The sequence below is a fragment of the Lepidochelys kempii genome, chromosome 8 (assembly GCF_965140285.1).
Source record: "Lepidochelys kempii isolate rLepKem1 chromosome 8, rLepKem1.hap1, whole genome shotgun sequence".
Lineage (NCBI taxonomy): Eukaryota > Metazoa > Chordata > Testudines > Cheloniidae > Lepidochelys > Lepidochelys kempii.
In genome coordinates, this window is record NC_136387.1 from 1,452,211 (window position 1) to 1,476,065 (window position 23,855).

The 23,855-nt window shown below is 64.9% G+C and overlaps 2 protein-coding genes across 2 annotated transcripts in view; one reads left to right on the top strand and one right to left on the bottom strand.

Moving 5' to 3' along the window:
- SNCB (synuclein beta) lies at positions 1-16,188 on the top strand. Its single transcript, XM_073355158.2, has 6 exons — positions 1-178; positions 591-721; positions 10,143-10,181; positions 10,594-10,712; positions 14,407-14,484; positions 15,537-16,188. Exons 2-6 carry the CDS (start codon positions 601-603, stop codon positions 15,564-15,566), a joined length of 387 nt encoding a protein of 128 aa, XP_073211259.1. The 5' UTR covers positions 1-178; positions 591-600; the 3' UTR covers positions 15,567-16,188.
- The window catches only part of LOC140915484 (glutamate dehydrogenase, mitochondrial), a 17,608-nt gene continuing 9,845 nt past the window's right edge, over positions 16,093-23,855 (bottom strand). Inside the window, exons 9-12 of the mRNA XM_073355142.2 lie at positions 22,893-22,973; positions 21,225-21,440; positions 20,048-20,110; positions 16,093-19,035 (exon numbers count right to left, since the gene is read on the bottom strand). Of these exons, the coding sequence (XP_073211243.1) occupies positions 18,919-19,035; positions 20,048-20,110; positions 21,225-21,440; positions 22,893-22,973 (477 nt within the window). The 3' untranslated portion in view covers positions 16,093-18,918. The remainder of the gene's footprint in view (positions 19,036-20,047; positions 20,111-21,224; positions 21,441-22,892; positions 22,974-23,855) is intronic.

Sequence of the window (23,855 nt, forward strand, 5' to 3'; positions counted from 1 at the left end):
CCCCTCCCCCCGGCGCTGTGGGAGCCCCCGCCCCCGCCAGAGCCAGGCCGGGGACCGGCCTGCGGGTCCCCGTTCATCCGGGCAGCGAGGAGGGGCGGCGCGGCGCAGCGCAATATTCAGCAGGGCGAAGCGCTCCATGGCAGAGCCGCGCTGAGCCCAGCGCCATCGCCGATTGCAGGTGAGCCCGGCGGGCCGCTCATCGCGGGGGGCAGGGACCCCCCTGGCCCCGGCCGGCACCTGCCCCCGTCCCCCGGGAGCCGCCTGGCTTGTGCCCCTGCTGCGGAGCTGCCCCCCCCTCCCCGCGGTTCTTTGCATCCTTCCTGCGTTTCAAGGACACGGAGCCGGGCGGGGGGCGGCGGGCCATGGAGCGGGGAGCCGAGATCTGGGGCGCTCCGCTCGGAACCGGGCCGGGGGGGGTCGGCCCGCCCCCCCCCAGCGGCCCCAGGCGGGGTGCGCCCGGGAGGAGCCGCTCCCTGCGCCGCGGGGTGGGGGTACAGCTGTGCCCGGGGTGCCATGGCACGGGGGGGTTGTGGGCACCGCGGGCAGCGGTCCGGCTCCCGGAGCCATCTTGCGGGTCTCTCTCCGTGCAGAGCCGCCGCCATGGACGCGTTCATGAAGGGCTTGTCCAAGGCCAAGGAGGGGGTGGTGGCTGCGGCGGAGAAGACCAAGCAGGGGGTGGCGGAGGCTGCGGAGAAGACCAAGGAGGGGGTGCTGTACATGGGTAAGGCTGCGGGGGGCGCTGTGTGCGGGTAAGGGTGGGGGGCTGTACATGGGTAAGGCTGCGGGGGGCGCTGTGCGCGGCGCTGTACATGGGTAAGGCTGCGGGGGGGCTGTGTGCGGGTAAGGGTGGGGGGGGCTGTACATGGGTAAGGGTGGGGGGGCTGTGTGCGGGTAAGGGTGGGGGGCTGTACATGGGTAAGGCTGCGGGGGGCGCTGTGCGCGGGTAAGGGTGTGGGGGGCGCTGTGTGCGGGTAAGGGTGGGGGGGCGCTGTACATGGGTAAGGCTGTGGGGGGCGCTGTGCGCGGGTAAGGGTGGGGGGGCTGTGTGCGGGTAAGGCTGCAGGGGCTTGGCAGAGCCAGGGCTGGGCACCACCCCAGCTGTGGGTGCGCAGAGCCCAGTGGAGGGGTGCAGGCTGGCAGCAGCCTGGGGCAATGGATGGGGCAGGTAGGTGAGGCTCTGCCCACAGCTCAGGGGCAGGCCCAGTGCCTGCATCCAGCCCTGGGGGTGCCGGGGGCTCCCCGCCCTGCCAGCCGCTGGGAGCAGCAGGCCAGGCGGAGCCCAGGCACTGGAGCTGGGCGGGGGAGGTTCAGCCCTTGGGCAAAGAACAGGATGCCAGAGCCAGGGGGCCCCAGGCCCGGGAACGTCGCCCACAGCTGCCCCCATCTCCAAGGGCGACCCATGGAGCCTGCCGGTCCCCCAGTGAAATGCCAGGCCCAGGTCTCGGCCACGTGTGTGCCTGGAGCTCCCCCCACTGAGACAGGGGCAGCTGCCAGGTGCTCTGGGCAGCTCAGCGGTTTATGGGCCTGGGGCCCTGGGGGGCACTGGCAGGGGGGCTTGCTGGCGCCCAGGCCGTAGGCAGGAGGTGCGCTCTGTCTTGGCTGGCTGGTGCCCGCATCCCCCCTGCAAAGCTCAGGCCGCTCAGACTGGCACAGAGCCAAGAGCCCCCTGTGCCCAGGGCCCCACAGAGCTCCTCAGTACCCGCATTCGCTGCCCTGGCCTGTCCCCGCCGGCCGGGAAGCAGCAGCTCCCCATGTGCTGAGGATCGGGCCATGACGGGGTGCCTGGGGCCTGCTGCTCCTTGCCTGCCCCAGCTCCGGACCTGGCCCCGTTGCTGTGGATTGGCCGGCCCAGGCTGTACGGGGGAAGCTCTCCGTTAGGGCCCGGGGGCTCGTGGTGACGCCGCTCGGCCGTGGGGGGATGAGGGCCAGGAAAGCTGCTTGGTGGACACGCGGACTGAACGGCCGAGGGGCAGGGGACTCCAACTCCCATGCCCTAGATCCTCCCGCGGTTAGTGAACGACCCTGTGGGGGGCGCTGGGGGGTGCTCCCAGCTACTGCGGTCTGAGCCTCTCCCTGCAGGGGGCGCTGTGGGGAGCGGGGCAGCCGTGCTGGGTGCGGCTCCAGTCCTGGCCTGGCCCAGAGGGAGGCGCTGCTGTTAAGTGCTCGAGTCAGGGTGAGCCAGGCTGGGGGAATGAGGAGCTAAGGGCTCAGCCCCCCACGCTCTGTGCAGAGCGGGGCATTGCTCTGATGGGGAGCCGGCAGCCAAAGCCTCCTGGGCTGGGGAGCATGAAGTCCCTGGCAGGGCTGCTTTCCAGTCACTCCCAGACCAGCCCCCTCCCCGCCGCAGGGGTGTCCTGCTCTGGTACTGCTCCCCCCACCCCACCCCCCGCCCCAGGGGTGGGCTCAGATCCTGGCAGCTCAGTCTAATTCCCAAGTCAGCCCCCTGCCCGGGCTCTGCTCATGGGGATTCATGCCCAGCAGGCCAAGGGGCTGTCAGGGGGGCTGAGGGCTGAGTGCGCACCCAGGGGGCTCAGCTTGTGAAAGCCTGCCCCACCACAGCTTGGCACCTCTTGCCCCTCAAGCTGGGCAGAGACCCTGCAGGCGCATGGCGCAGGGCCCAGAGGAGGCCACTTTGGGGAGGGACTTGATTTAGTCCTGACGAGCTGGAGGGGAGAGGAACAAACAGCTGCCCCACAGCCCACGCCAGGGAGACCGAGATCCCTCTGCCCACATCTCCCAGCGGGAGTGCCCCTACGTGGGGTAGGAGAGCTGGCTGGATGAGGTGCTCCCAGCTGCTCCCAGCAGGGGGTGCTGTAGGGAGCGGGGAGGAGCGCTGGGTGAGGGAGGGGGCGCAGGGCTGGTGTAGCAGGGGCTGCAGGTCGGGACTGAGGGGCACCGGCAGGGCTGGGGGAGCAGAAAGGAAGGGAGATGTTAGCCTGTGGCCTCTCCCACCTCCACAGGTCCCAGCCACAGCTCTGGGGCAGGGCAGGAAATGGGGCACATGGGGCAGCCATCGCGGGCAATCCCTGCTTCCCGCGAATCCCGTACGCCCAGCCAGGGGCTGCACCAGTCCCACGTGACCTGCGTGGCCAATCACGGCAGCTTGGGTCTCCTGTCCAGTGCACTCCTGGAGGATTCAGGAGTGGGGCGAGGAGCAGTTCCTCTGGGCTGGCCCCAGCAGGGGGCAGCCTGGAGCTCAGCCCCTCAGGGCACCCATGGGGCAAGCACTGGGAGCCCCAGACCCTCCATCCCTGCACCACGGCCCCATGCCACTCCCCTTGGCAACTGCAGGGGTCCATCTCTCTCCCCACCATCGGCACCCCAGCAGCTGAGGAGTATCTGCTTGGGCCCTTCTGTCCCCGTGGGGCAGGTTGGCAGGGTCCCCCAGAGCCATGGGCCTTGGAATTGCGCTGCACAGGGCAGTTCCCCTTTCACAGCTATGGCCTTAGGCTCTTGGCAGCCTCAGGCATTCAGCTCTTCTGTCTCTTACCCCAGCATTTGTTGTCTCTGGCTCAAGGATCCTGCTGGACATTGGCACTGAGGTTCTGGTCTCTCAGTCCGTGGGGCTCTGCCCTGCAGATGCTAACGAGCTCTGGGGGTATAAACGCTTTGCTCTTCACACTGATGTTTCTGCTACCCCATGTGACCTGGCAAAGCCAGGGCTTGCCCCCCTCTATCACAGACATGCCCCGTGAATCCATTATTAACCCTGGCGGGCGAGCTGGGATTCCCAGCGGGTGAGGACGGGTGCCCCTCGATGCCCGTGGGATTGCTCCCAGTTCAGTCACGTCAGGACAGCCTGAGTCCGGTGTCAGACATTGTAAGTGACTCTCTGCTGCGTTAGAACTGCCCCCACCCAGCCTTGGACCCAGGGCAGCGGGGACCCTGCGTTCCCTCGCGTCCTCTTCCCACAGATGCCACGTAGGGCAGCCTCTGCCAGGCCAGCACCGCACCTCCTGGGTGCGGCGCTGGCCCCTCCTTGTGCTGTGGGACTGTCCTCGCGCTGGGCATGAGCAGAATCCCACTGCAGGCACCAGCAGGCATCCCTGAAGCGTCCAGCTGGGCAGAGTCTGGTCTCCTCAGGCTCGGGAGGGTGGCGCTGTCTGAGTCTTGTTCAGGCTCCTCCCCTGGCCCCAGGCTCCAAGTCAGTTTTACGGCAAACCTGCCCCTGCAGCTCCAGCTTCACCACAGCGGGCGCCTGGGAAGCCCGTCTGCTCCGTACGGGGCCTGTCTCACGCCGTGGCTGGATGCTCCCAGGGTCGTGCCCTGGAGCCCCGGCTGAGCATCGCAGCCTGGTCCCTGGGCTCTGCCTTCCAGCACATGGGGGGCCGGGCCTGCCTGGGCTGATCTCTGCTCAGAAACTGCCCCCAGCCCAGCCCAGGGGCCGCTGTCCTGCGGTGGTGCTTTGGGGTCCGCCAGCACTGGCTTTGCAATGCCCCCGCCCGCCCCCCGCCCATAGCAGCACCACGGCGCCCCCCTCCCACAGCTCCCCTTCCCCACGATGTCCCCCCTTCCCCACAGTGCCCCCTCCCATGGCGCCCCTTCCCCATGGCACCCCCTTCCCCACAGCACCCCCCTCCCACAGCTCCCCTTCCCCACAACACCCCCTCCCAGCCACTCAGACTGCTGGCCAGTGCCCCAACCTGGGAGTTCCTAGGCTCCTGGGGTGCAGATGGATCTAGCACCCACCTGAGCTGCCCCCCGGGTCCTGGCTGCCTAGCTCCTAGCTCAGGGCTGGTGTCCTGGCGTCCCCGGGCGATGCTCTGGAACTGCTCCCCATGAAGCCAGGCAGGACCCTGGGGAAGTCTCCTCTCTGTGAGCAGCCTGTCTGCAGGACACACAGCTCACCCGGCTTCCACCTTCCTGGGTCTGACCCTGGAGCATTCAGCCTCCTCTGCCCCCCCCACCCACCCCGTGTGCTTCCCACAGCGAGTCCGCCCAGGCGGGGTCCTGGGGAAGCCAGAGGGTCCTGCCCCCCAACTCCGCAGTCAGATGTGACTCTCAGCCAGCCAGTAAAACAGAAGGTTTATTAGATAACAGGGCCATGATCTAACACAGAGCTTGTAGGTACAGGAAACAGGACCCCTCAGTCAGGTCCACCTTGTGGGGCAGGAAGGCTAGAGCCCCATCTGGGCCTCCCTCCATTTCCCCAGCCAGCTCCAAACTGAAACTCTCCAGCCCTTCCTCTGGCCTTTGTCTCTTTCCTGGGCCAGGAGGCCACCTGATCTCTTTGTTCTCCAACCCCTTCAGTTGGCATCTTTGCAGAGGAGGGGCCCAGGCCATCAGTTGCCAGGAGACAGGGTGTTGACCATTCTCTGTGCCGACATCATCACACTGGCCCTCTAGGGCTCTGCGACGATCACACCCCCTGATCCCCCCACCTAGATACTTAAGAACTGCATAGGGGAAACTGAGGCACTCACAGTATCCAGAAAGAACATTAAGAGCATTCCTACTTTGTCACATCTCTCCCCCTTTCGAGACCAAACTGAACAGGGTCACTTTAGCCGGTGACCTGGGGAAGTTTGAAGCCACCAACATTTCCATGGATGCCGCAGCATCTGTCCCGTTCCTTGGTGGGAGTTACACCGTCCCTTAGGTCGGCTGTGCTCAATGGCACTCGCAGGCCTCATGTGGGAATGTTTATGCTGCCAGTGCCCATTTGCCACCCCACAACCCCCAAACTGGGAACAGGTCTTCTCCCAGTGCTCCAGACTGGAGGACTGTGATTCGGGCTCTTTTGGTTAGGAGCCCCCATCTTGACCTTGGCCACCCTCTGGCCATGTGTCTCTGTCCCCCGCCGCTCGGCATCAGCCCCTTTCATTGGATGCAGCCACGTCGGGGCAGAGGGGTCAGTAGACACTGCAAAGCACCGCCCCATAGATCCGGCTGCAGCTTCTTTAGGGCCTGCCCCACAGGTGAGCATTTCTTCTCTATGGCCACGTAATTCCACTCCTGGGGCAGCAGCTTCTTGCTCAGGTACCCGATGGGGTGTCTCCCCTCCCTTAGCATCGACTTGCATCAGCACCGCACCCAGCCCTGCGTCTGAGGCGTCGGTGAACACTGAAAAGGGCTTGGCACTGTCCAGGTTTACCAGATTTACCGAGCCCTGGATTAGGGCCTCCTTCAGCACACAGAGAGCCCCCTGGCACGGCTCAGTCCAGACCACCTTGTCTGGCTTCCCCTTCTTACATAGCTCAGTGATGGGGGTAGCTGGGGAGCTCAAGTGGGGTACAACCCTCTGGTCGTACCCCACCATCCCGGTAAAGGCCTAGCCCTGTTTCTTGATCTGGGGAACGGACCAATCTCTGATTGTCTCCACCTTACACTTTCCAGCTTTTACCATCAGTTCTGCCTCCTTGGGGCAGCCCAAGCACCCTCTTCACCTGGGACACGTGTTCCTCCCAGATCTGGCTAAAGACACAGATGTCATCAATGGACGCCAGGGCCAGGTTCTCCCACCCTCTCAGTGACCGATCCACCCGGCGCTGGAGGGTGGCCGACGCCCCCTCGAGGTCAAAAGGCAGGACCAGGAACTTGCCAGTCACCTTTGGGGAGATCCATAGTAGGGAGGTAATGAGCCCCCCCCAGCTTGTCTAGAATCTCCCCAGGCCTAGGCCTGGGATAGGCATCGGACACGGTGATGGCATTAAGCTTCTGATAGTCCCCACAGAATCAGATCGACCCGTCTTTCTTGGGGACCAGCCCCATGGCTGAGGCCCATGGGCTGCTGAACAGATGGATCACCCCTAAAGCCAGCATGTCCTTGACCTCTCTCTCCAGGCTCTGAGCTGTTTTCCCAGTGACTCTGAACGGGGGACACCTGATGGGAGAATTGGCTCCCACCTCAGGGAAGAGATCCACCAGGGGGTCTTCCCCGTTCTCCTTCCGACTGTCCCTTACCAGATCCAGGGTCCCCTCGCTCTCCTCCCACACAGCAGCTCGAAAGGGAAGAACCCGGTGGATTCCTGGGGCACTTCCCCGTACCGCAGGTGGGGCAGGTGCTTGTCCCCGTCCTGCGGATGCTGATTCATAAAAGCCCTCAGCATCATCCCCAGGGCCCCATAGACTCTCTCCACCAGCCCGCGGGATGGAGGGTCACCTGCAGAGGCCCAGGTGGGCCAGACCCCCCATTTCTCCCACCAGCCCTGGAGCCGGGTGACAGGACATTGGACCCCTGGTCTGTAAGGACCCCGCTGGGGACTCCCCCTCTGCTGAAGATGGTCAGCAGCGCGTCTGCCTGGTGTCTGCCTCGGTGGAGGGCAGAGCCCCCGCCCCTGGGTAGCGGGTGGTGAAATCCATCACCACCAGAACGTATTTCTTCCCTGCCTGGGTTGCCTTGCTGAGGGGCCCCACTCTGTCCATGGCCACCTTCTGGAAAGGTGCCCCTGTGATGGGCAGGGGTCTCAAGGGGGCTTCACCCTTATCCCGGCCTTCCCCCCACCCCGGCCAGGGTCGTAGGACCTGCCGTGCTGCCGGGCTGTGTCCCAGACTCCGGGCCAGTCACGGCTTCCTGGGGCCTGGATCCCCTGGTGTCCCGAGAGAGGGACATCGTGGGCCAGGTACAAGAGCCTGCGGTGATACTTCTGGGGCACCCCCAGTGGCCTCCTGATCCCCCACGGTTCTACTTCCCCTGGGGGAGCCCCTTCCCGGTACAGGAACCCCTTCTCCCACGGCAATCTGTCCCTGCAGCCTTCCCCACGGGGGTTTGCAGCCTGTGGCCAGCAAGTCCCCTCAGCCCCTCCAAGGAGGGATCCTCCCGCAGCTCGGTCTGGAATTCAGCTGCTGGGGGAGGGAGCGGGACCTGCTCCCTCTCGCGGGCTGGGCCTGGGGTCACAGCCCCGCTGAGCCCTGTCCCTGGTTGCTCCCTCCCTGCCGTGGGATCACTTCCCAGCAGCGCTTCTGGACCAGGCAAACCTGGTTGGTAGCCAACCTGCCCTGCCTGTGGGTCCCCCCCCTCAGCTGGGGTCTTACCTCCCCCCTGGCTCAGCGCTGCCCTTGCTGTCCCAGTGGGGTAGGCAGCGAGCTCTCTGCTCTCCTTACAGCTTCAGAGCCAGCGGGAGCCCCCTCTCCAGTGTGCAAGGGGGTAGGGAGCATCTCTCTGTCCCACCCAGCCCCAGGGGTCTGGTTCCAGGCAGGCAGGTAGCCTGAGCCTAGCAGCTACTCCCTGCTGCCAGCCAGGTCATCTGCATTTTCACTGACCGTTTCCCTCTCCCCCAATTGGTTCCCTGGATTCAAATTCAAACCCTCGGCAGTTACAGGAGCAGGGCCTGGATCCTGTCCCAAAGAGACACAGTCACCCCACAACAGGGTCTCGCAGCTGGTATCCTGGAGAACCCCAACAGCCAGCCCGACCCCTCCTGGGTCTGCACAGGGATCTGGGCCATAGGCAGGGCGAGGGGCTTCATCCCTGGGACCCTCACCCAGCTCACACAGCCCCTCAGCCTCTGAGGCTGCACCACCCAGGGCCTGACAACAGTTCTCTCCGTCCCAGGATCTCGCCACCCCAGGAATGTCTCCCCATTGACCATCACCTTCCTCTCCCACTGGGGGTCCGAGGGGCCTGACCCCAGGAGACTCCACCCAGACATAGAGGTTGGGGTCAGGAGTGGGAGCCTGTCCACCTCCCCACCCATCTGGCTGATGGAGTCTATGGACTTGGGACCCAGCAAGGGAGCTAGACACCGGGGCTTTTCCGCAGGGTCCCCCTGGTTCAAATCGCCAGCCTGCTCAAAGGCAGTGAGGTGGCATCCACACACCCCCCCTTAACCAGGGGCAGCAATTTAGTCTTGAGGTTCCCTGCGGAACTGGCCCCCCGGGGTCTATCCCCACTCACCCCGGGGAGGTCCCCTAGGCCTCTCCGCTTCCCCACTGCCAGTTCATGCTGCTGCTGCTTCTGCAGCTCTTTCTCGGGCTCTCGCTGTCTCTCACCGTCCTCTGGCTCTCGCACTCAGCTGTTTTGCACGCTCCGTGCACAGGGCGCGCGGGGGAACACCTCGCCCGCACAGCGTCGCACACTCTGTGCACAGGGCGCACGGCTTCCCCGAAAACACGGGCACTAACGGCCCTGTGGGGTCCCTGGGGGCCAGCGGGGCTCAGCCAGGGACCCTGCCCTGGCAGATGTCCACAGGCTGGGTAGCTTCTCCCTCATGGAGTCGCTCAGCCCTGGCTGCCTTCTGTGGCCTTGGCCGGCCAGTCAGTTCCTTTCCCCCACGCATCTGTCCTGCCCCCCTTCCCCCCAATATCCGTCCATTGCTCCAGAACCCCCCGGCCCTCAGCCCAGAGTGGGAAGGGCTCCCCGGATCCCCTCCCTCAGCACTCCCCTGCTAGCCACTGGGGTCACCCCTACAGAGGGACAGGCCTGATACGGCAATTCTCCTAGCAACAGACCCCCAAACCATCGTCCCCCCTGGGCTGGCCTGCGCAGGAAGCTGGGTGAGCAGTATCCAGAGGCCAGGGCACCCCCTGCACCCCCACGGCTCCCCCTTGCAGCAGCAGCCTCCACCCCAGAGCAGGGTGGGGGTGAGTCCTGGCCAGACCCCAGCTGCCTCCCTGGCAATGTCAGCCCTTTTCAGTGCATGCCCCCCGCCGCAGGGTGCGGACATCATGTGTGCAGGGCACCCCTGGGACAGCCAGGAACCCCCAACCTGCCCCCGCCCTGGCGCCTCCCCATGGGGTATCCCCAGGGAGATGCCAGCATCTCGGCGGAGAGACCAGGGCCTCTGGGGTGAGGGGTGGTGTGTGTGTCGGGGGGCGGCAGTACAAGGGCTGGTTGCCCCAGCTGCAGCCAGCCCCCCCAGCCCACCACAGAGGGGGTGCTGGCGTGAGCCAGCCTGGCACGCCCAGCGTGGACCAGCGAGGGACTGGGCCAGGCGGCTGCACCTTGCGCTCTCCCACTGTCCCAGGTGGGGCCAGGCTGCCGTGCCGTGGGGCTGAAGGAGCCGTGGGCTGGTTGCAGGGGGTGCGGGCTCGGGGCGAAGGGCATCAGCAGGGCTGTGCGGGGGACCCCTATGCTGTGCACTTGCAGCCAGGGCTTTGCCCCACATGCCCGTACGGACACCACGGTCCCTCCGCGGGCAGCCCCAGACGGCCCCGCCTGGCACCGGCCCCTCTAACCCCCTCCTCTCTCTCGCTCTCTCTAGGAAGCAAAACCCAGGGCGTGGTGCAAGGCGTCAGCTCAGGTACCAGCTGCTCGAGTCCCCCAGCCCAGTGCCACGCGTGGGCGGCTGCACTAACGAGCTCAGGCTTATCGGCGGCTGTGATGTCACCGGCCCAAAGCCCCTTATGTAACGGGGGCCAGAACACGGGCTTGGGAGCTGCTGGGCCAGGGCTTGAAACCCAGCTGGGAGGAACGGTCTCAGGCCGCCTCATGGCCCCAGCCTGGTGGGGGGGCGGGATGAGTCTGCCCCCCAGGCACACACAGGGGTGGAGGGGAGGTGCCTGACCCCCTCAAGCTCGCTGGGGCTAGGAGTGCGAGCACAGGCCCGGGAGCCAGGCCCCCCAAGTACTAGCCCCAGCCGGGCCCTGCCTGGCAGCCGAGGGGCGCCACCCCCAGGCTGGGCCCTGTAACGCGGCTCTGCCTGCCTCTTCCAGTGGCTGAAAAGACCAAGGAGCAGGCATCCCAGCTGGGAGGAGCCGTCATCTCGGGGGCCGGGAACATCGCGGCTGCCACCGGCCTGGTCAAGAAGGAGGAGTTCCCCACTGACCTGAAGGTGAGTGTCCCCTGCAGCGAGCCGGGGGCTGCCGCCTCTGCAGGGGGACCAGTGGGGTTCTGCACCCACGTCCACAGGGTGGCTGTCAGGCCCTGCCCACTGCACCTGCCTCAGTTTCCCCTGTCTTCTGCCCATGAAAAGGAACATCATCTCAGGGGTGTTACACACACACACACCCCGGGCACCGCTGCCGTAATTCCCCAGAAGCCGGTTTCCCATTCCCCTCTGCCTCCCCACCCCTGCTCAGGGGATCCACCCTCTCACTCCAGCTCCCCGACCAAACAGGAGCCTCCCCTTCTCCAGGGAGACCTGCCCCAGCCTCCCGCTTCTCAGGGGCTCCCAGCTCTGGCCAGTTCTCACCAGCTTCCCCCGAGCTCCTCGCTGCCTCCTTCCCGCTAGGCCCAGATGCCCTCTCTGGAGCCCAGTGGGGGGCAGCTGACCTGGCACAGGTCAAGGGCCAGCTTGCCCTGTGGCAGGGAGTTCCCCAGGTGCAGCAGGGCCCAGTCTGTGCCAGGGGGGCAAGCCTCTGGAAGGTGGAAAGTCCAACTGCCAATCGGGTTGAGCCCCTGTGAGCCCCAGCCAGGCTGCCCAGCTGCCTGCAGACAATGAGCCCCTCAGTGCAGCTGGTTTGGCTTCCCCTGCAGCTGAACCCAGCCGGGGCGGGGTGAGCGAGGCCTGGCCGGCTGGGAAGTAGCAAGAGAAGCAGGCGGCCCTTCGCTGAGTGGGTGACTCCCCTGTCGCGGCTGGGTGGGAGGCCAGGATGGCACCACCGCTGTCTGGCAGGGAATTGCTGAGTGGGTGCGTGGGTGGTGCCCAGCCGGTGGAGAAGGGATGCGCTGGGATGCGTGCACAGGGGGGTGCATGGATGTATGTGGGCATGTGTGTACGTGGACATGTGTGTTTGGAAGGGTGTGTACATGCAGGGACATGTATGGACGTGTGCGTGCATGTAAAGGCCGTGTGTGGGTGTGTGCACTGTCACGGGGTCCCCGGGCGATGCTCGGGAACTGCTCCCCAGGAAGCCAGGCAGGACTCTGGGGAAGTCTCCTCTCGGGGAGCAGCCTGTCTGCAGGACACACAGCTCCCCCGGCTTCCACCTTCCTGGGTCTGACCTCGGAGCATTCAGCCTCCTCTGCCCCTCCGTGCGCTTCCCCCAGCGAGTCCGCCCAGGCGGGGTCCTGGGGAAGCCAGAGGGTCCTGCCCCCCAACTCTGCAGTCAGACGTGACTCTCAGCCAGCCAGTAACACAGAAGGTTTATCAGACGACAGGAACATGGTCTAACACAGAGCTTGTAGGTGCAGAGAACAGGACCCCTCAGCTGGGTCCATTTGGGGGGCAGTGAGCCAGACAACCCCGTCTGCCCTTCACTCCTCGTCCCCAGCCAGCCCCAAACTGAAACTCCCTCCAGCCCCTCCTCCTCTGGGCTTTGTTCCTTTCCCTGGGCCAGGAGGTCACCGGATTCCTTTGTTCTCCAGCCCTTTAGCTCTCACCTTGCAGGGGGGAAGGCCCAGGCCATCAGTTGCCAGGAAACAGGGTGTCGGCCATTGTCTGTGTCCAGACCCCTGCCCACACCTGCCCTCTAGGGCTCTGCAATGATCATACACCCTTACCCCACCCCCTAGATACTTAAGAACTGCCTAGGGGAAACTGAGGCACCCCCACACTATTCAGAGGAAACATTAAGAACAGTCCCACTTTGTCACATGCATGTGCAGGGACGTGTATGGATGTGTGCGTGTGAAGGCCGTGCGTGGGTGTGTGCTCGTGCATGGACGTGTGCGTGTAAAGGCCGTGCGTGGGTGTGTGCTCGTGCAGGGACGTGTGCGTGTAAAGGCCGTGCGTGGGTGTGTGCTCGTGCAGGGACGTGTGCGTGTAAAGGCCGTGCGTGGGTGTGTGCTCGTGCAGGGACGTGTGCGTGTGAAGGCCGTGCGTGGGTGTGTGTTCGTGCAGGGACGTGTACGTGTAAAGGCCGTGCGTGGGTGTGTGCTCGTGCAGGGACGGGCACTGCCGTGGCTGCTCTCACTGGAGCCGTGAGGTGCCCGACAGCTGCAGCCTCCGCAAGCCGAGTTGCCACAATGAGCTGTTCGCTTCCAGCTTATCCGAAAATAGCAACAGCGGAAACAAGGAGGCCAGGGCAGCGGGCAGCTCCGCAGGCAGGGCAGGGGAGGACGTGGCTGAGCCGCTCCTGGGGGCAGGGCAGCGAGCCCCAGCACAGGGCCCCTGGGGCCCGAGGGGGCAGGCAGGGGGCTCTGCACAGGCCCAGCCGCCGGGTGGAGCTGGACCCCTTGTGGGTCAGCAGGACCAGGCTGTGAGGGGTGCTGCCCCCTGGCCGAGGAGCCCAAACCCGTCACACAGGCCAGCATGGGGCAGCCAGCCAGGGCTGGAGCCCAGGGGCCCAGAGGGCATGGCCCATCCTGGCTCCCCCCCCACAACCCATGTCAGCACCAGGAGCCTGGTGCCCAGCACTGCCCCCAGCCCCTCTGCCCCCCATTCCTTGCAGCACCGCGGGCAGGGCCCAGCCGCCCCCTCAACCAGCCAAGCTCCGGGCTGCGGAACCCGGAGACCGGTGGGGCCGGGCCGGTGCCTTCGCTCAGTTGCACGGGGCTGGGCATGGGGGGCTGGCAGGGGCAGGGCTGGCCCATGGGCTCCCTGCTGGGCCAGTGGTGTGCCTTATTACCCACAATGCCCTGGGGCCCACATACAGCACAAAGGAGAGCAACAAATGGCCTAAACTGCACCCCCCATAGGTGTTCCTGCCCCCCCCCACTGACTCCTGGCCCCAGATCCCTGGTGCCACCCCACCCCCACACCTCTGCCCCCCATCCCCCAGAGCCCTGGTGCCCCCACCCCTGCCCCCAAAAGCCCTGCTTCCCCCACCCCCACCCCTGGCCCCCAGAGCCCTGGGGCCCCCAAGAGCCCTGCTGCTCCCCCACCCCTCTGCCTCCCAGAACCCTAGTGCTGCCACCCCCCCTCCTCTGCCCCCCCACCCCTGGCCCCCAGAGCCCTGCTGCCCCCCACCCCTCTGCCCTGGGCCCTGGAGGAGGGGCAGGTCCCCACACTTGCTGGGGCTTTGGGGCCCATCCACCCTCTGGAATCGAACTGGAAGCCCAGGCCTGAGCAGAGGGGGTTGGGCACCTCCACAAAAGGGAGCGGCTGCGCCCTGGGAGGGGCAGCACGTACCTGGCACCGGGCGTCCCCAAGCCGGGAGCTCTAGGGAGGGAGCACACGGGCATGTGGCCTGCCGCCTGCAAGCTCCAGGGGGGGCCAAGCCTGCAGCCCCCCAGCCAGATAGAGACTGAGCAGCACCAAGATGCACCTGCTGCCCCCGGAAATCCATTAGTAACCATGCGTCAGTCAGAGCCCAGTCAGGAGTGAGGGAGCCCTGGGGTGGGATAGCCGGGGCTGCGGGTCGGCAGTGAGGGGCACCGGCAGGGCTAGCAGGGGGCTGCAGGTTGGGAGTGAGGGGCGCTGGCAGGGGGCTGTGGGTCGGGAGTGGGGGGCTGCGGGTCGGGAGTGAGGGGCACTGGTGGGGCTGACGGGGGCTGCGGGTCGGGAGTGAGGGGCACTGGCGGGGCTGACAGGGGGCTGCGGGTCGGGAGTGAGGGGCACTGGCCAAAGCCCAGTAACACACGTCTCTGGGCCCAGCGGTGGGGCACCCCAGGAGCTGCCCCTGACACCCCCCTCTCCCCTGCAGCCTGAGGAGGTCGGGCAGGAGGCCGTGGAGGAGCCGCTGATAGAGCCCGAGGGTGAGAACTACGAGGAGCCGCCCCAGGTACGTGGGCAGGGGCACGGGGGAGAGACACTGCAGAGCAGGAGCCCAGATGCCGGGGGGATGGGCTCGCCTGGCCCATGGCACCAGCCACAAAGCGCTGACCCTCTCCCTCCCACATTGGTGCCCGCACCCTGGACTCCACAGCAGCTTCAGCCCTTCGGCCTGGGCGGCGTGTGGCCCTGGGTACACAGACCCCTCCCCTGACACGTTTTGGTGGGTCTCCCCTCCGCAGGCCCAGCCCTGACCCAGGGGCCAGGCCAGGGGGTCAGAACCTTGGGGCACTGGGCGCAGCCACGGGCCTGCCCTGGACTCTCTCCCACGCGGCCCATCGGAGCAGGGACGGGAGCCCAGCCCCAAGCCCCCAGCCCCTCGCCGCGTTGGGAGCTCCTGGGCAGGGCAGGCTGTGGGGGCCAGGACCCAGTGGGGCTGCAGTTCTTTGTGGCGGGAGCTAGTATAGATAGGCCCCGTTCCGCAGCCCCTCTGCACCGCGGGACTGTCCCACCCAGGGAGCTGGGTGACACCCAGGCTGAGCGTCGTGGGACCCCCCCAGCCCCAGCGACACCAGCTCACACCACACCCTGCCCTGTTGGAGGGGGAAGGTGCCAGCCTGGTCACAGCCCCAGCTCGGAGCAGGCTGTGCTGGGACAGATGTCACCCGTGTGCCCTCAGGCCGCTCGAGGGGGCATTGCCCCGCTGGCCTGAGGAAAAGCCCCATGGCAGGCACTGCCCAGCCTGGCCGGTGCTGGTCTGATGTCTTCACAGCAGCCCCCAGCAGGGCCCACTCCGGGGCCAGGGCGTGGTCAGAGCACGCGGCGCCCGGCGGGCCTCGGCTCCGGGGGCCGACAGGGCACCAGTCGGGGCTGCTGACCTGCTCAGTGGTGGCTGCTGAGGTGCCAGGGCAGCTGGTCCCCCGCCTGCGCTGGGGGCAAGGGCCCTGGGGCGGCCCCTGGCCAGGCCCAAGCTTGCAGAGCTGCTGCCCGCGTGAGGCCGAGCTGGGTGCCTTGGCACGGCCCAGTCACCGGCTCACGCCAGGCACGGTCTCTTCTCTGCAGGACTATCAGGAGTATGAGCCGGAGGCGTAATGGCCGCGCCCACCCCGCCGCCTCCACAATAATGACAGTACCCCCTCGTGCCCCCCGGCAGGTGCCGGCACAGGGGGCGATGGTGAGGACCCTCCACCCCGTTAAGTCACAAGTTCTTCCTGCAGCCCCGCTCCCAGGGGCCCCGCCGGAGGCCGTGTTGCTGTATCGTGTCCTGTAGTGCTCAGAGGACTCGTCGGCCAACCGCCCGGAGCCGTTTGGGTGGCCGAGGCCCGGCTTGTCGCCCTGCGTCCCTCCCAGCGCCATAAGCCCGGCCGGCCCCGTGTCCGTCCCCCGCATGCTTAGTGCAGCCGAGCGGCCTGGCCGCCGGGACCCTGGTGCGGCGCGCGCCCCCAGGGCTGCTGTACATTCGTTTGCACACGCCTCACGCCGAGTCTGTTCCTGTCTTTGTGGAACTTTTTTTGATATTCGGCTGGATCGTTTATGCCCTTGTGCCCCCCCCCGCTGTCGTGTCGGTGTTCACCAAACAACGTCCCAAGGGCCCCCCCCGATGCTGTGTTGTGATGTGGCATGGATCCCCCCCCCCCGTCCTGTGTGTGCAATTCGGGGCAGCTGCCAGTGACACAGCTGCCCCGTCCGTGAATAAAGCCAGCTCTCGTCTGTAGCTGCTGGTGCGGGTCTGCTGTTCCTGGGGCAGGGTCATGGTGTGTAACCCACAGGGCTGGGCATGGGGTCACACCCCACAAGGGGGTGCCAGGCACTTGCCTCCAGCCAGGGGCTTCTGAGCTAAGCCCCTGCCCGAGGCCAGCGGGCAAATCACCATGCTGAGCCCAGCTCCTAGGGGACACGCTCACCTGGGCCTCTTCCCTGAGGGGCAGGGGGAGTGTGGTTCAGAGGCCCCAGAGCCAGTCCCAGCCTCTACCTCATGCTGCAGAGTGTCTTTGTCCCCCAGCAGCCCCCAGGGGCATGCAGTCAGCACCCTGCAGGGTCCCCTCAGCTCACCCACAGGGATCTCCCCTCCCAGGCACCTTGCTCCAGCTCTCAGAAGAGCCCATGGCTGGTGCATGGGGACGGGCTGGACCTGGCTCAACATGAGGCCCCATGGGCAGCTGCTCTATGGGGAAGGGCCTGGCCAGGTGCACACTGTGGGGGGCTGGCTCTGGGCCCCTCACCACGTGGCCCAGCTCTCACAGATCCGGGGACAGGCTGCCTGGGACCCCAGCCCCAAGGGCTGTAAGTGCATGGAGCCCCACAGTGCATAGCCCCAGGAAGCAGGTGGCCTGACTCGCCTACATAATGTGGGGGGAGAAGCAGGCATGAGGCTATGCAGTGACATGCTGAGCATCCGGCAGCAACCCAGGCCAAGAACCCAGGAGTCCTGGTGCCCCTAGGCCCTGCCGCTGCCCCGTGGCTGGGTTACATGCTCCTGAAGGGCTCAGGGAGAGGGGGCCGTGGATAGACACAAGGGCAATGGGGTCTGGCCAGAAGAATGCTGCGAGGCTGTCAGGGGGTTTTCAGGGCTGGTGCGGGCTGCCCAGGACCCCACCTGCCAGGCCATGACGCAGGCACCGGAGAGGGGGGGACATGCTGATGCAGGAGGTGGGGGTTCAGCAAGCTGCAGAGGTCGGCACCCCACTGCCATCTGGGCAGGTGCCCAGACAAGGGGGCCAGGTGCCAAGAGTACGTCTCCACAGGCTGTGTGTGAGGGGGGACCCCCCTTAACCCTGCGTGGTCTGGGCCCCAAGGAACACGCCGTAACACACCAGGCACAAGGAGCAGAGGTGGGGCCCTTCTCTCACTCCTGGGCAGCCTTTATGGTCCACACCTAGGAACAGGATAGTGCCTTCACACCCACAATCCAAGCTGGGGCCTTCGCAAGAGGCACACGTGGCCCTCGCACAGCTCAGAGCTCCTGCCTGCGGGGGTCGCTGCTCTGGGCCCTCGTCATCCCCAACTCAGCAAACGCCAGCCAGCCCCGAGGGCAGGGCGCAGCCCCGAGAAAGGGTGAGGCTGTGAAAACGGGGAACCCAGGGCAACCCGCCTAGGTGGGGACAATGAGCCCGCACTCGCACTTCAATGGAGGCCACCGCTCTTGGGTCCCCCACCCAAGTTACATCCCCCAAGCCAGGCCTGCTGGTCACCTTCCCCAGCACAGAAGGGAAGGGGCACCAGCCCACAGCCCCACCTCACAACTGGTTTGCTGCTGCCTTGCAATCCCCTCTGCAGCATTTCTGCCAGCCTGCAGAGCTCCCCGCAGCGCCCTGGGCCCCAGCTCCCGCCACAGAGCAAGAACGGGCTCCCTCTGCCCTGGAACGCAGACAGGGCCCCGGGGGAAAGCCCTGCCAGCAGCCAAGGGTGGACACAGGCAGCAGCCAGACTCTGCACGTTGGTTCCATGTGCAGGAGCCACCCGGAGCCCTTACCAGATCCCTGCAGCCCCCCAGCCAACACACCCACTCAGCAGTCATGGGGCCAGGCAGTTCTGGCACCCAGGGGTTACCAAAATCAGATGGACCCTTTTCCCACCCAAGGGGCACCTGCTCTCAGGGGGACAAGACTAGAGAAGGCGCGGTCCAGGGGAAAAGATGGAAATGTCCCAGAAAAACACAGGGGTTTTTCTAAGGCCCAGTCTGGAAAAATTGGAAATTTGGGGAAAAAGTGAAAAGAAACTTGTGTGAAAAGTTCTCTCTCCAGAAGAGCAGTGAAAGAGGGAGGAAAGACAGCAAACCCTGAGCTATGCCAGCACTTCCAAGAGTACTTTAACTGCTGAAGTTACACTGGGCCATACGGTGGCTGGGTCTGTCTAGAATCACAACACTCGGGCACATACGGCGGACAACGCACTGTTAAGGAGTCCAGGGTTGGCACTATAAAGCGTGGCTCTAAACTCAGAGTTACTGCTGGTCCTTAACCTTGTGCTCTGGTAGCTCTGCATGTTAGGGGGATACTCATTCTCTAGAGCCAGGACCTCCTCCTATGGCTGCAGGATGACAGGGGGTCCGGTCTATCTACATACTGGTGCTGAGCCCATGGGCTGGAACCTTCCTCTTCGTTTACATCAGTATTGAGGTTTTCTATTTTCAACATCTGGTTTTTTTCATATTTGCCATCGGGCAAAACAAACCCGCCTAAGTGCTCCCAGTAAATGGTTTATGGAGAGACAATGCATGGTGGCACTCGCAGAACTAGGCGACCCCAACGCAGCCTCGGCAGCGGCTCCCTCGGCAACGCAGGAGGGCTGAGGTTGGAGCCACAGGGACAAACATGCCCTGACCCCCGCCACCAGCACTTCTCCTTCTCTCCCCCCGCCCCCCCGAGAGTCTCTTTCCGGGAGCTTTTCGGCAGCTGTGCCCTTAGCCTGGGGAGGGAGAGCCAAGGCCAGGGGACAGCTCACGTCAGTATGCGAACCCAGCTTCATTGTACACCCTGAACACCTTCTCGATGGCGCACAGGTAGGCAGCGGTTCTCTGGTCCAAGCCCAGGTTGTACCTCGTGGCCATGTTCATGATTTGCTAGAAAACAAACAATACGCAGAGGCACAAGGGCTGAGCTGGACACCAGGTGGCTGAGAACCGGGAGGGCTGGCGCGGTGAAATCCAGCAGCTGCCAGCAAGCCTGGGCCCAGGACCATCCCTTCTGCAGCTCCAGCAGTGAGCCGGGGCAGGTCAGACCCAGGGTTTCAGTGGCAGTGGAGAGGCCGTGCCTGGGAAAATGGGGTTTTCCGGGCTGGCCAAGCAGGGCTCTCCCAGTCGCAGGAGAAGCCTGCACTCAGCAGTTCGGACGGAACGATCCTAGCGCTGCTAATGCACCTGGTAACTGGGACCCAGGGCCTGTGTATGGGCCACGTCCTTGGCAGGTTATACAAGGCACCCCCCACGGCAGCGCATCTCCAGCGGGAACCTCCCCTCGGCCTTCAGTCTGGGCGGCACCCAGTTCTACCCACAGACGTTCTGTCGGCTTCCAGCCCTCGACAACGGCAGTGGCAGGCCGTCAGGCACTTCAGGGTGAGGCTGCATCTTGCTCAGCCAGCTGCTCCCCATCCAGGCACAGCAGCGAGAACACGCGTGGGTGAGGCCTGGGAGGGGCTGGACACCAGCGGGGCCTCACTCAGCACCCAGGGGCTTGCCGGAGCCCCAGGCCGCTCCCAGGCCCCAAGACTGTGGTTAGAGCAGCCCTGAGATCACAACTGGTCAGAGGCACTTGCGCTGCCAGCTGGGAGCTCCCAGGCCTCACGCCCTGCACCGATAACAGTGCAGAGGCATGGCCAAGGGAAGCTCTTTACTCGGCTACAACCCGGGGGGGGGGGGGCCACAAGAAAGGGAACGGAATAAACTGCTGCCCTGGCACTGATCCCCGGGGCCCCGGCTCGGAGCAGCTCCTGGGCGCGCCGAGGTGTGCAGGCCCCGTATGAATACTAGACGGAACCCGCACAACGAGAGGGCTAGGACTCGGACCCCAGGGCAGTCAGGAAGAGGGACCTGTTCCCCCCAGGTGTCACCATAGCTGATGCTCAGAGGCACATACCTGGGCCGAGCGGTCCATAGTGTAGGCCAGACCCGAGTGCACGATATCCTTCTCGGAGGCCCCCTGCAAGGGGAAAACAAATGAATCCCTGGACAGAGATGAGCTGAGCATCACCCCCCTTGCATAGCTGGACACAGCCTTCTCAGCTCTCCTCCTCGGGGCGAGAGGCAGCCCGCTCCACGGAAGGGCTACCAGCGCAGGCTGGGTGGCCATGAGGTGAACCCTGTGGGCCGGGTCGTCCTGGGCAGGCTGCTGCGGCGCTTCTCCGGGGACACTCCCTGGCTCAGTGGGTTGCGCCCAATTTACACCAGCATGAACCTGGTTGGCCCAGGTCTCAGATCACTGTAACTTGTGCTCCATCCCTCGCTAACCCCAGCCTGAACCTGAACCAAGCCCAGACCCTGGGAGTTCTGCAGGGCTCTCGTTGCTCTAACACCGACTCGTCCCCATCCACTTGAGCACCAGCCCCCCCTTTCCAAGGACTGGTCCCTACGGCCTCGGCGTCAGCCTCGTACTAGTACAGAGCCCAGCTCCAAGCCCGCACCACTGGGTTTCCAACACACCCCTGGCTACAGGAGTTCCAGGTAGCCAAAGCGGGGGCTGCCTACAGCCCAGGGGGCCAGCATCTCCCTTGCGACAGCCCCATCTTTGCCATGAAGCTCAGCCGGCTGGGGCCTGCAGGCTGCGCTTCCCGGCCTGAGCCCTGCCTTTTATCCCTCACCCTTCTGGCCATTTGTCCTTAAAGGGTTCAGGGAGTCAGGACAGTCTAGTCCCAGGGCCGATTCATCCTTTCCTTGGGGCCCTTCCACACCAGTGACACTGGGGCAAAGGGGCTGCAGAGCTGGCATAAGGTCCTCCCGGGAACCCCAAGCCTACTCTGTGCCTCCCGCACAGCAGCCCCAGGCGCTGCAGTGTTCTGTGGGGAGTTGGGGTCAGGGCTGCAGCCAGGGAATTCTGCACCCTTGCGAAGACCCACGGGCCCTTGCAGCAGGGGCACACCTTGGGCAGCCCTCAGAGCTGTCCTGGCCTGTCCCATGTCAGCACCCACTGCACCCCAATAAGGGAGGTCTCTGTCCCTGCACCAGCACCAGCCTGGATCTGGCCCACAGCTCTGGAGTGAGGCTGCCCTTTTGCCAGCACCAGAGCAGCATGCAGAGCAGACAAAGCCTCGACTTACTGCCACCCTGGCCTGGAACTCCGGAGAGGGGATGATGGGGATCTCGCCGCTGCCCTTCCCAAGGGTCCGCTCCAGGCTCTGCTGGACAGACATCAGCAGGTGGTAGTTGGAGTCCCACTCGTACTTGAAGGTCAGGCGGCCATAGCTCACGTGGTTCAGGTTCTTCAGCCACTCGAAGAAGGAAACCGTCACGCCGCCCGCGTTCACATACAGGTCCTGCGAGGGGAGAGGCCGTGATGGAATAGACCCTCCCGTGGCTGCGGGGAGGCCCCTCAACACACAGAGCAGAGTCCCGATACATCCGCTCCAGAGCCATCCTAGGGCAGCGGCTGCAGGCAGGTCCCTCCCTCCTCCTGCCACCCGTCTCATGGGAGAGGAACTGGAGTCGCATGGGGAACCGCGTGCAGGCAGCACCTCGCTTTAGGTCCCCTTCCGACTGCTGACCCGGCTCCTGCCAGAATCGCTGCACCTGCACCAGGGGCTGCTTCCAGCAGCAGGTAGGAGGGGGCGGTGACGCTGCAAGGCAGGCCCAGGGAGGAGGAGAGATCCAGAGCATCTGGTTTGTTCACACAGAGCTGGGCAGAGCCGGGCAGCCTGGGCACATTCCTGGCCCGCTTTTGTTCTGCTCCCTACGCGCCCCCACACGGACTCAGCCCCTGGGGACTCCCAGACCACTGCCACCGAAGGGTCGCCACCACGCTGGCTGCACGGGTGTTCTGAAGCTGATGAAGTGCAGACTCCTGTCAGCTTGTCCCCAGGCAGCCAGCCCCCAGAGCAGAAACAAGCCCTGGACGAGGGCCCCCCTGTTCTCATAGAGCCACAACCATGGGAGAGACCCTGCAGTCCCCCCATGTGTGCCGAGTGCAGGGAACAAAGCTGGATTTCATGGCCCAAACTTGAGGGAGCAGGTCACACTGCCCTGGGCAAACCTGGGGCAAACTCAGTGAGCCCTGAAATGGACTTGAGATCAGCCTGGGAAACGGGGCACAATGCAAAGCAGAAAACCTGGCCCCTCCCTGGCATGCAGCTGGGTACAAGGGAGAGCTACTGCCACTCACAACCAGGTGCTCGTGTGGGCAGCACCATCATCGATACTGAGGAACCTCGCAGCAACCAGCGGAGCTGCTGCGGATTTACACCAGTGGAAGTCAGAACCAAGTTTGACCCTGTGGGCTCAGCCCTGCCTCCATTACCGGGCAGTTCCCCTGGCCCCCGTGGCACAGAGAGCGGAGCTGGGCGCTGCGAGGGAATCCGGGGAGTAGCACGACGGGGCGGCGTAACTGAGCAAGGCTCTCGCTCCTAGGCCAGAGCGAGCCCTGACAGAAGCCCGAAACAACGTCACGGCGCAGGCCACTCTTCCGCATGCGCAGCACCTGCCGAATCAGCATATGCTGCCCACCCTCCCACCAAGTCCCGCTTGTGCGCCATGGCTGGATTTGGCCCTACAGCATCATGTCCATCTGACAGCTCTCAGCAACTGCCCTGGCCCTGGCCAAGCCAAGCTGGGAAAGAACCTTCACGGGAGGGGAAGTCTGCTCAACCATGCCTTGCTAGAGCATCAGGGCTGAGCAGGAACCACCATGGGGCCAGGGAGAGCAAAGGAAAGTTCTCCCGCCTGTTTACCCCGCGCCCTGGGCTGACTCGCAGGACCACAGTCCCCGGCCGTACCGGGATGACGAGGATATTTCTCTGCAAGAAGATCTCATGGGCCGCTGGTGTCGTGGGGCCGTTGGCAGCTTCGGCGATAATCTGTGAAGCACAAACGAAGGCACGAGGCAGCCAGTGCCCAGAGGAGGTGGACACAGGGCTGCGGTCACGATGGGAGACTCGCCGCAGCCTTGTTCCCTACTCTCAACAAGGGTTATTTCCAGCAGCCCTTTCCCAGGGTGCTGAGTACCAGTGGGCAGCTGCTCAGCCTGCGCCAGCTGAAGGCCAGATTGGTAACTCACCAGAACCCAGGGCTGCCCAGAGTTTGTGTAAAGTACAGACGACGGCAGAGTTCGGGCCTGGAGCGACTGCAAGTTCCAGCATGTCCTGCTCCACCGTGAGCCACATGGCGGAGATCATGCCTGCTGGGACCTGTCGTCTCCATGGGCTGCACCTGGCCAGCAGGCCCATGCTCTGGCTACCCCGAGGTACTGCATTTGTTTGTTGCCTAGTGGAGAGTGACAAGATCCCCATGTGCAGGGGATACCGATCTCCTTCCTCCTCTGAAATGTCTCTCCCCACCAGTGGTTTCCTGACCCTTTTCTTGCCCTCTGGCATGGCCCAAATGGCTGCACTGGGGCTGAGGGTTAGCTTGCTGAGAGGCGCACAAGAGGCTGCTCTAGCAATTCCCCGCTCCCTCCCCGCACAGTGAGACGTGAGGTGTTGACTCACCACACACGCTTGATACCACTCAGGTTTCCATAAGGAACGCTGACCGTGGCAACTGGTGCCTGGACACCGTAAGAGCGACTCATCACCTCTGCCTCATGCTCCAGCACCATGGGGATGCTTATCTGTCTTCAAATGAACCCGTCTATCTATATTCCCTCTGAACAATTGCAGAGGGGAAGGGCCGGCTCAGAGCACAAGGAGCTGCACGCTGTATGTTGACAGTCAGTCTACACTGGGTCATTTATATACAGA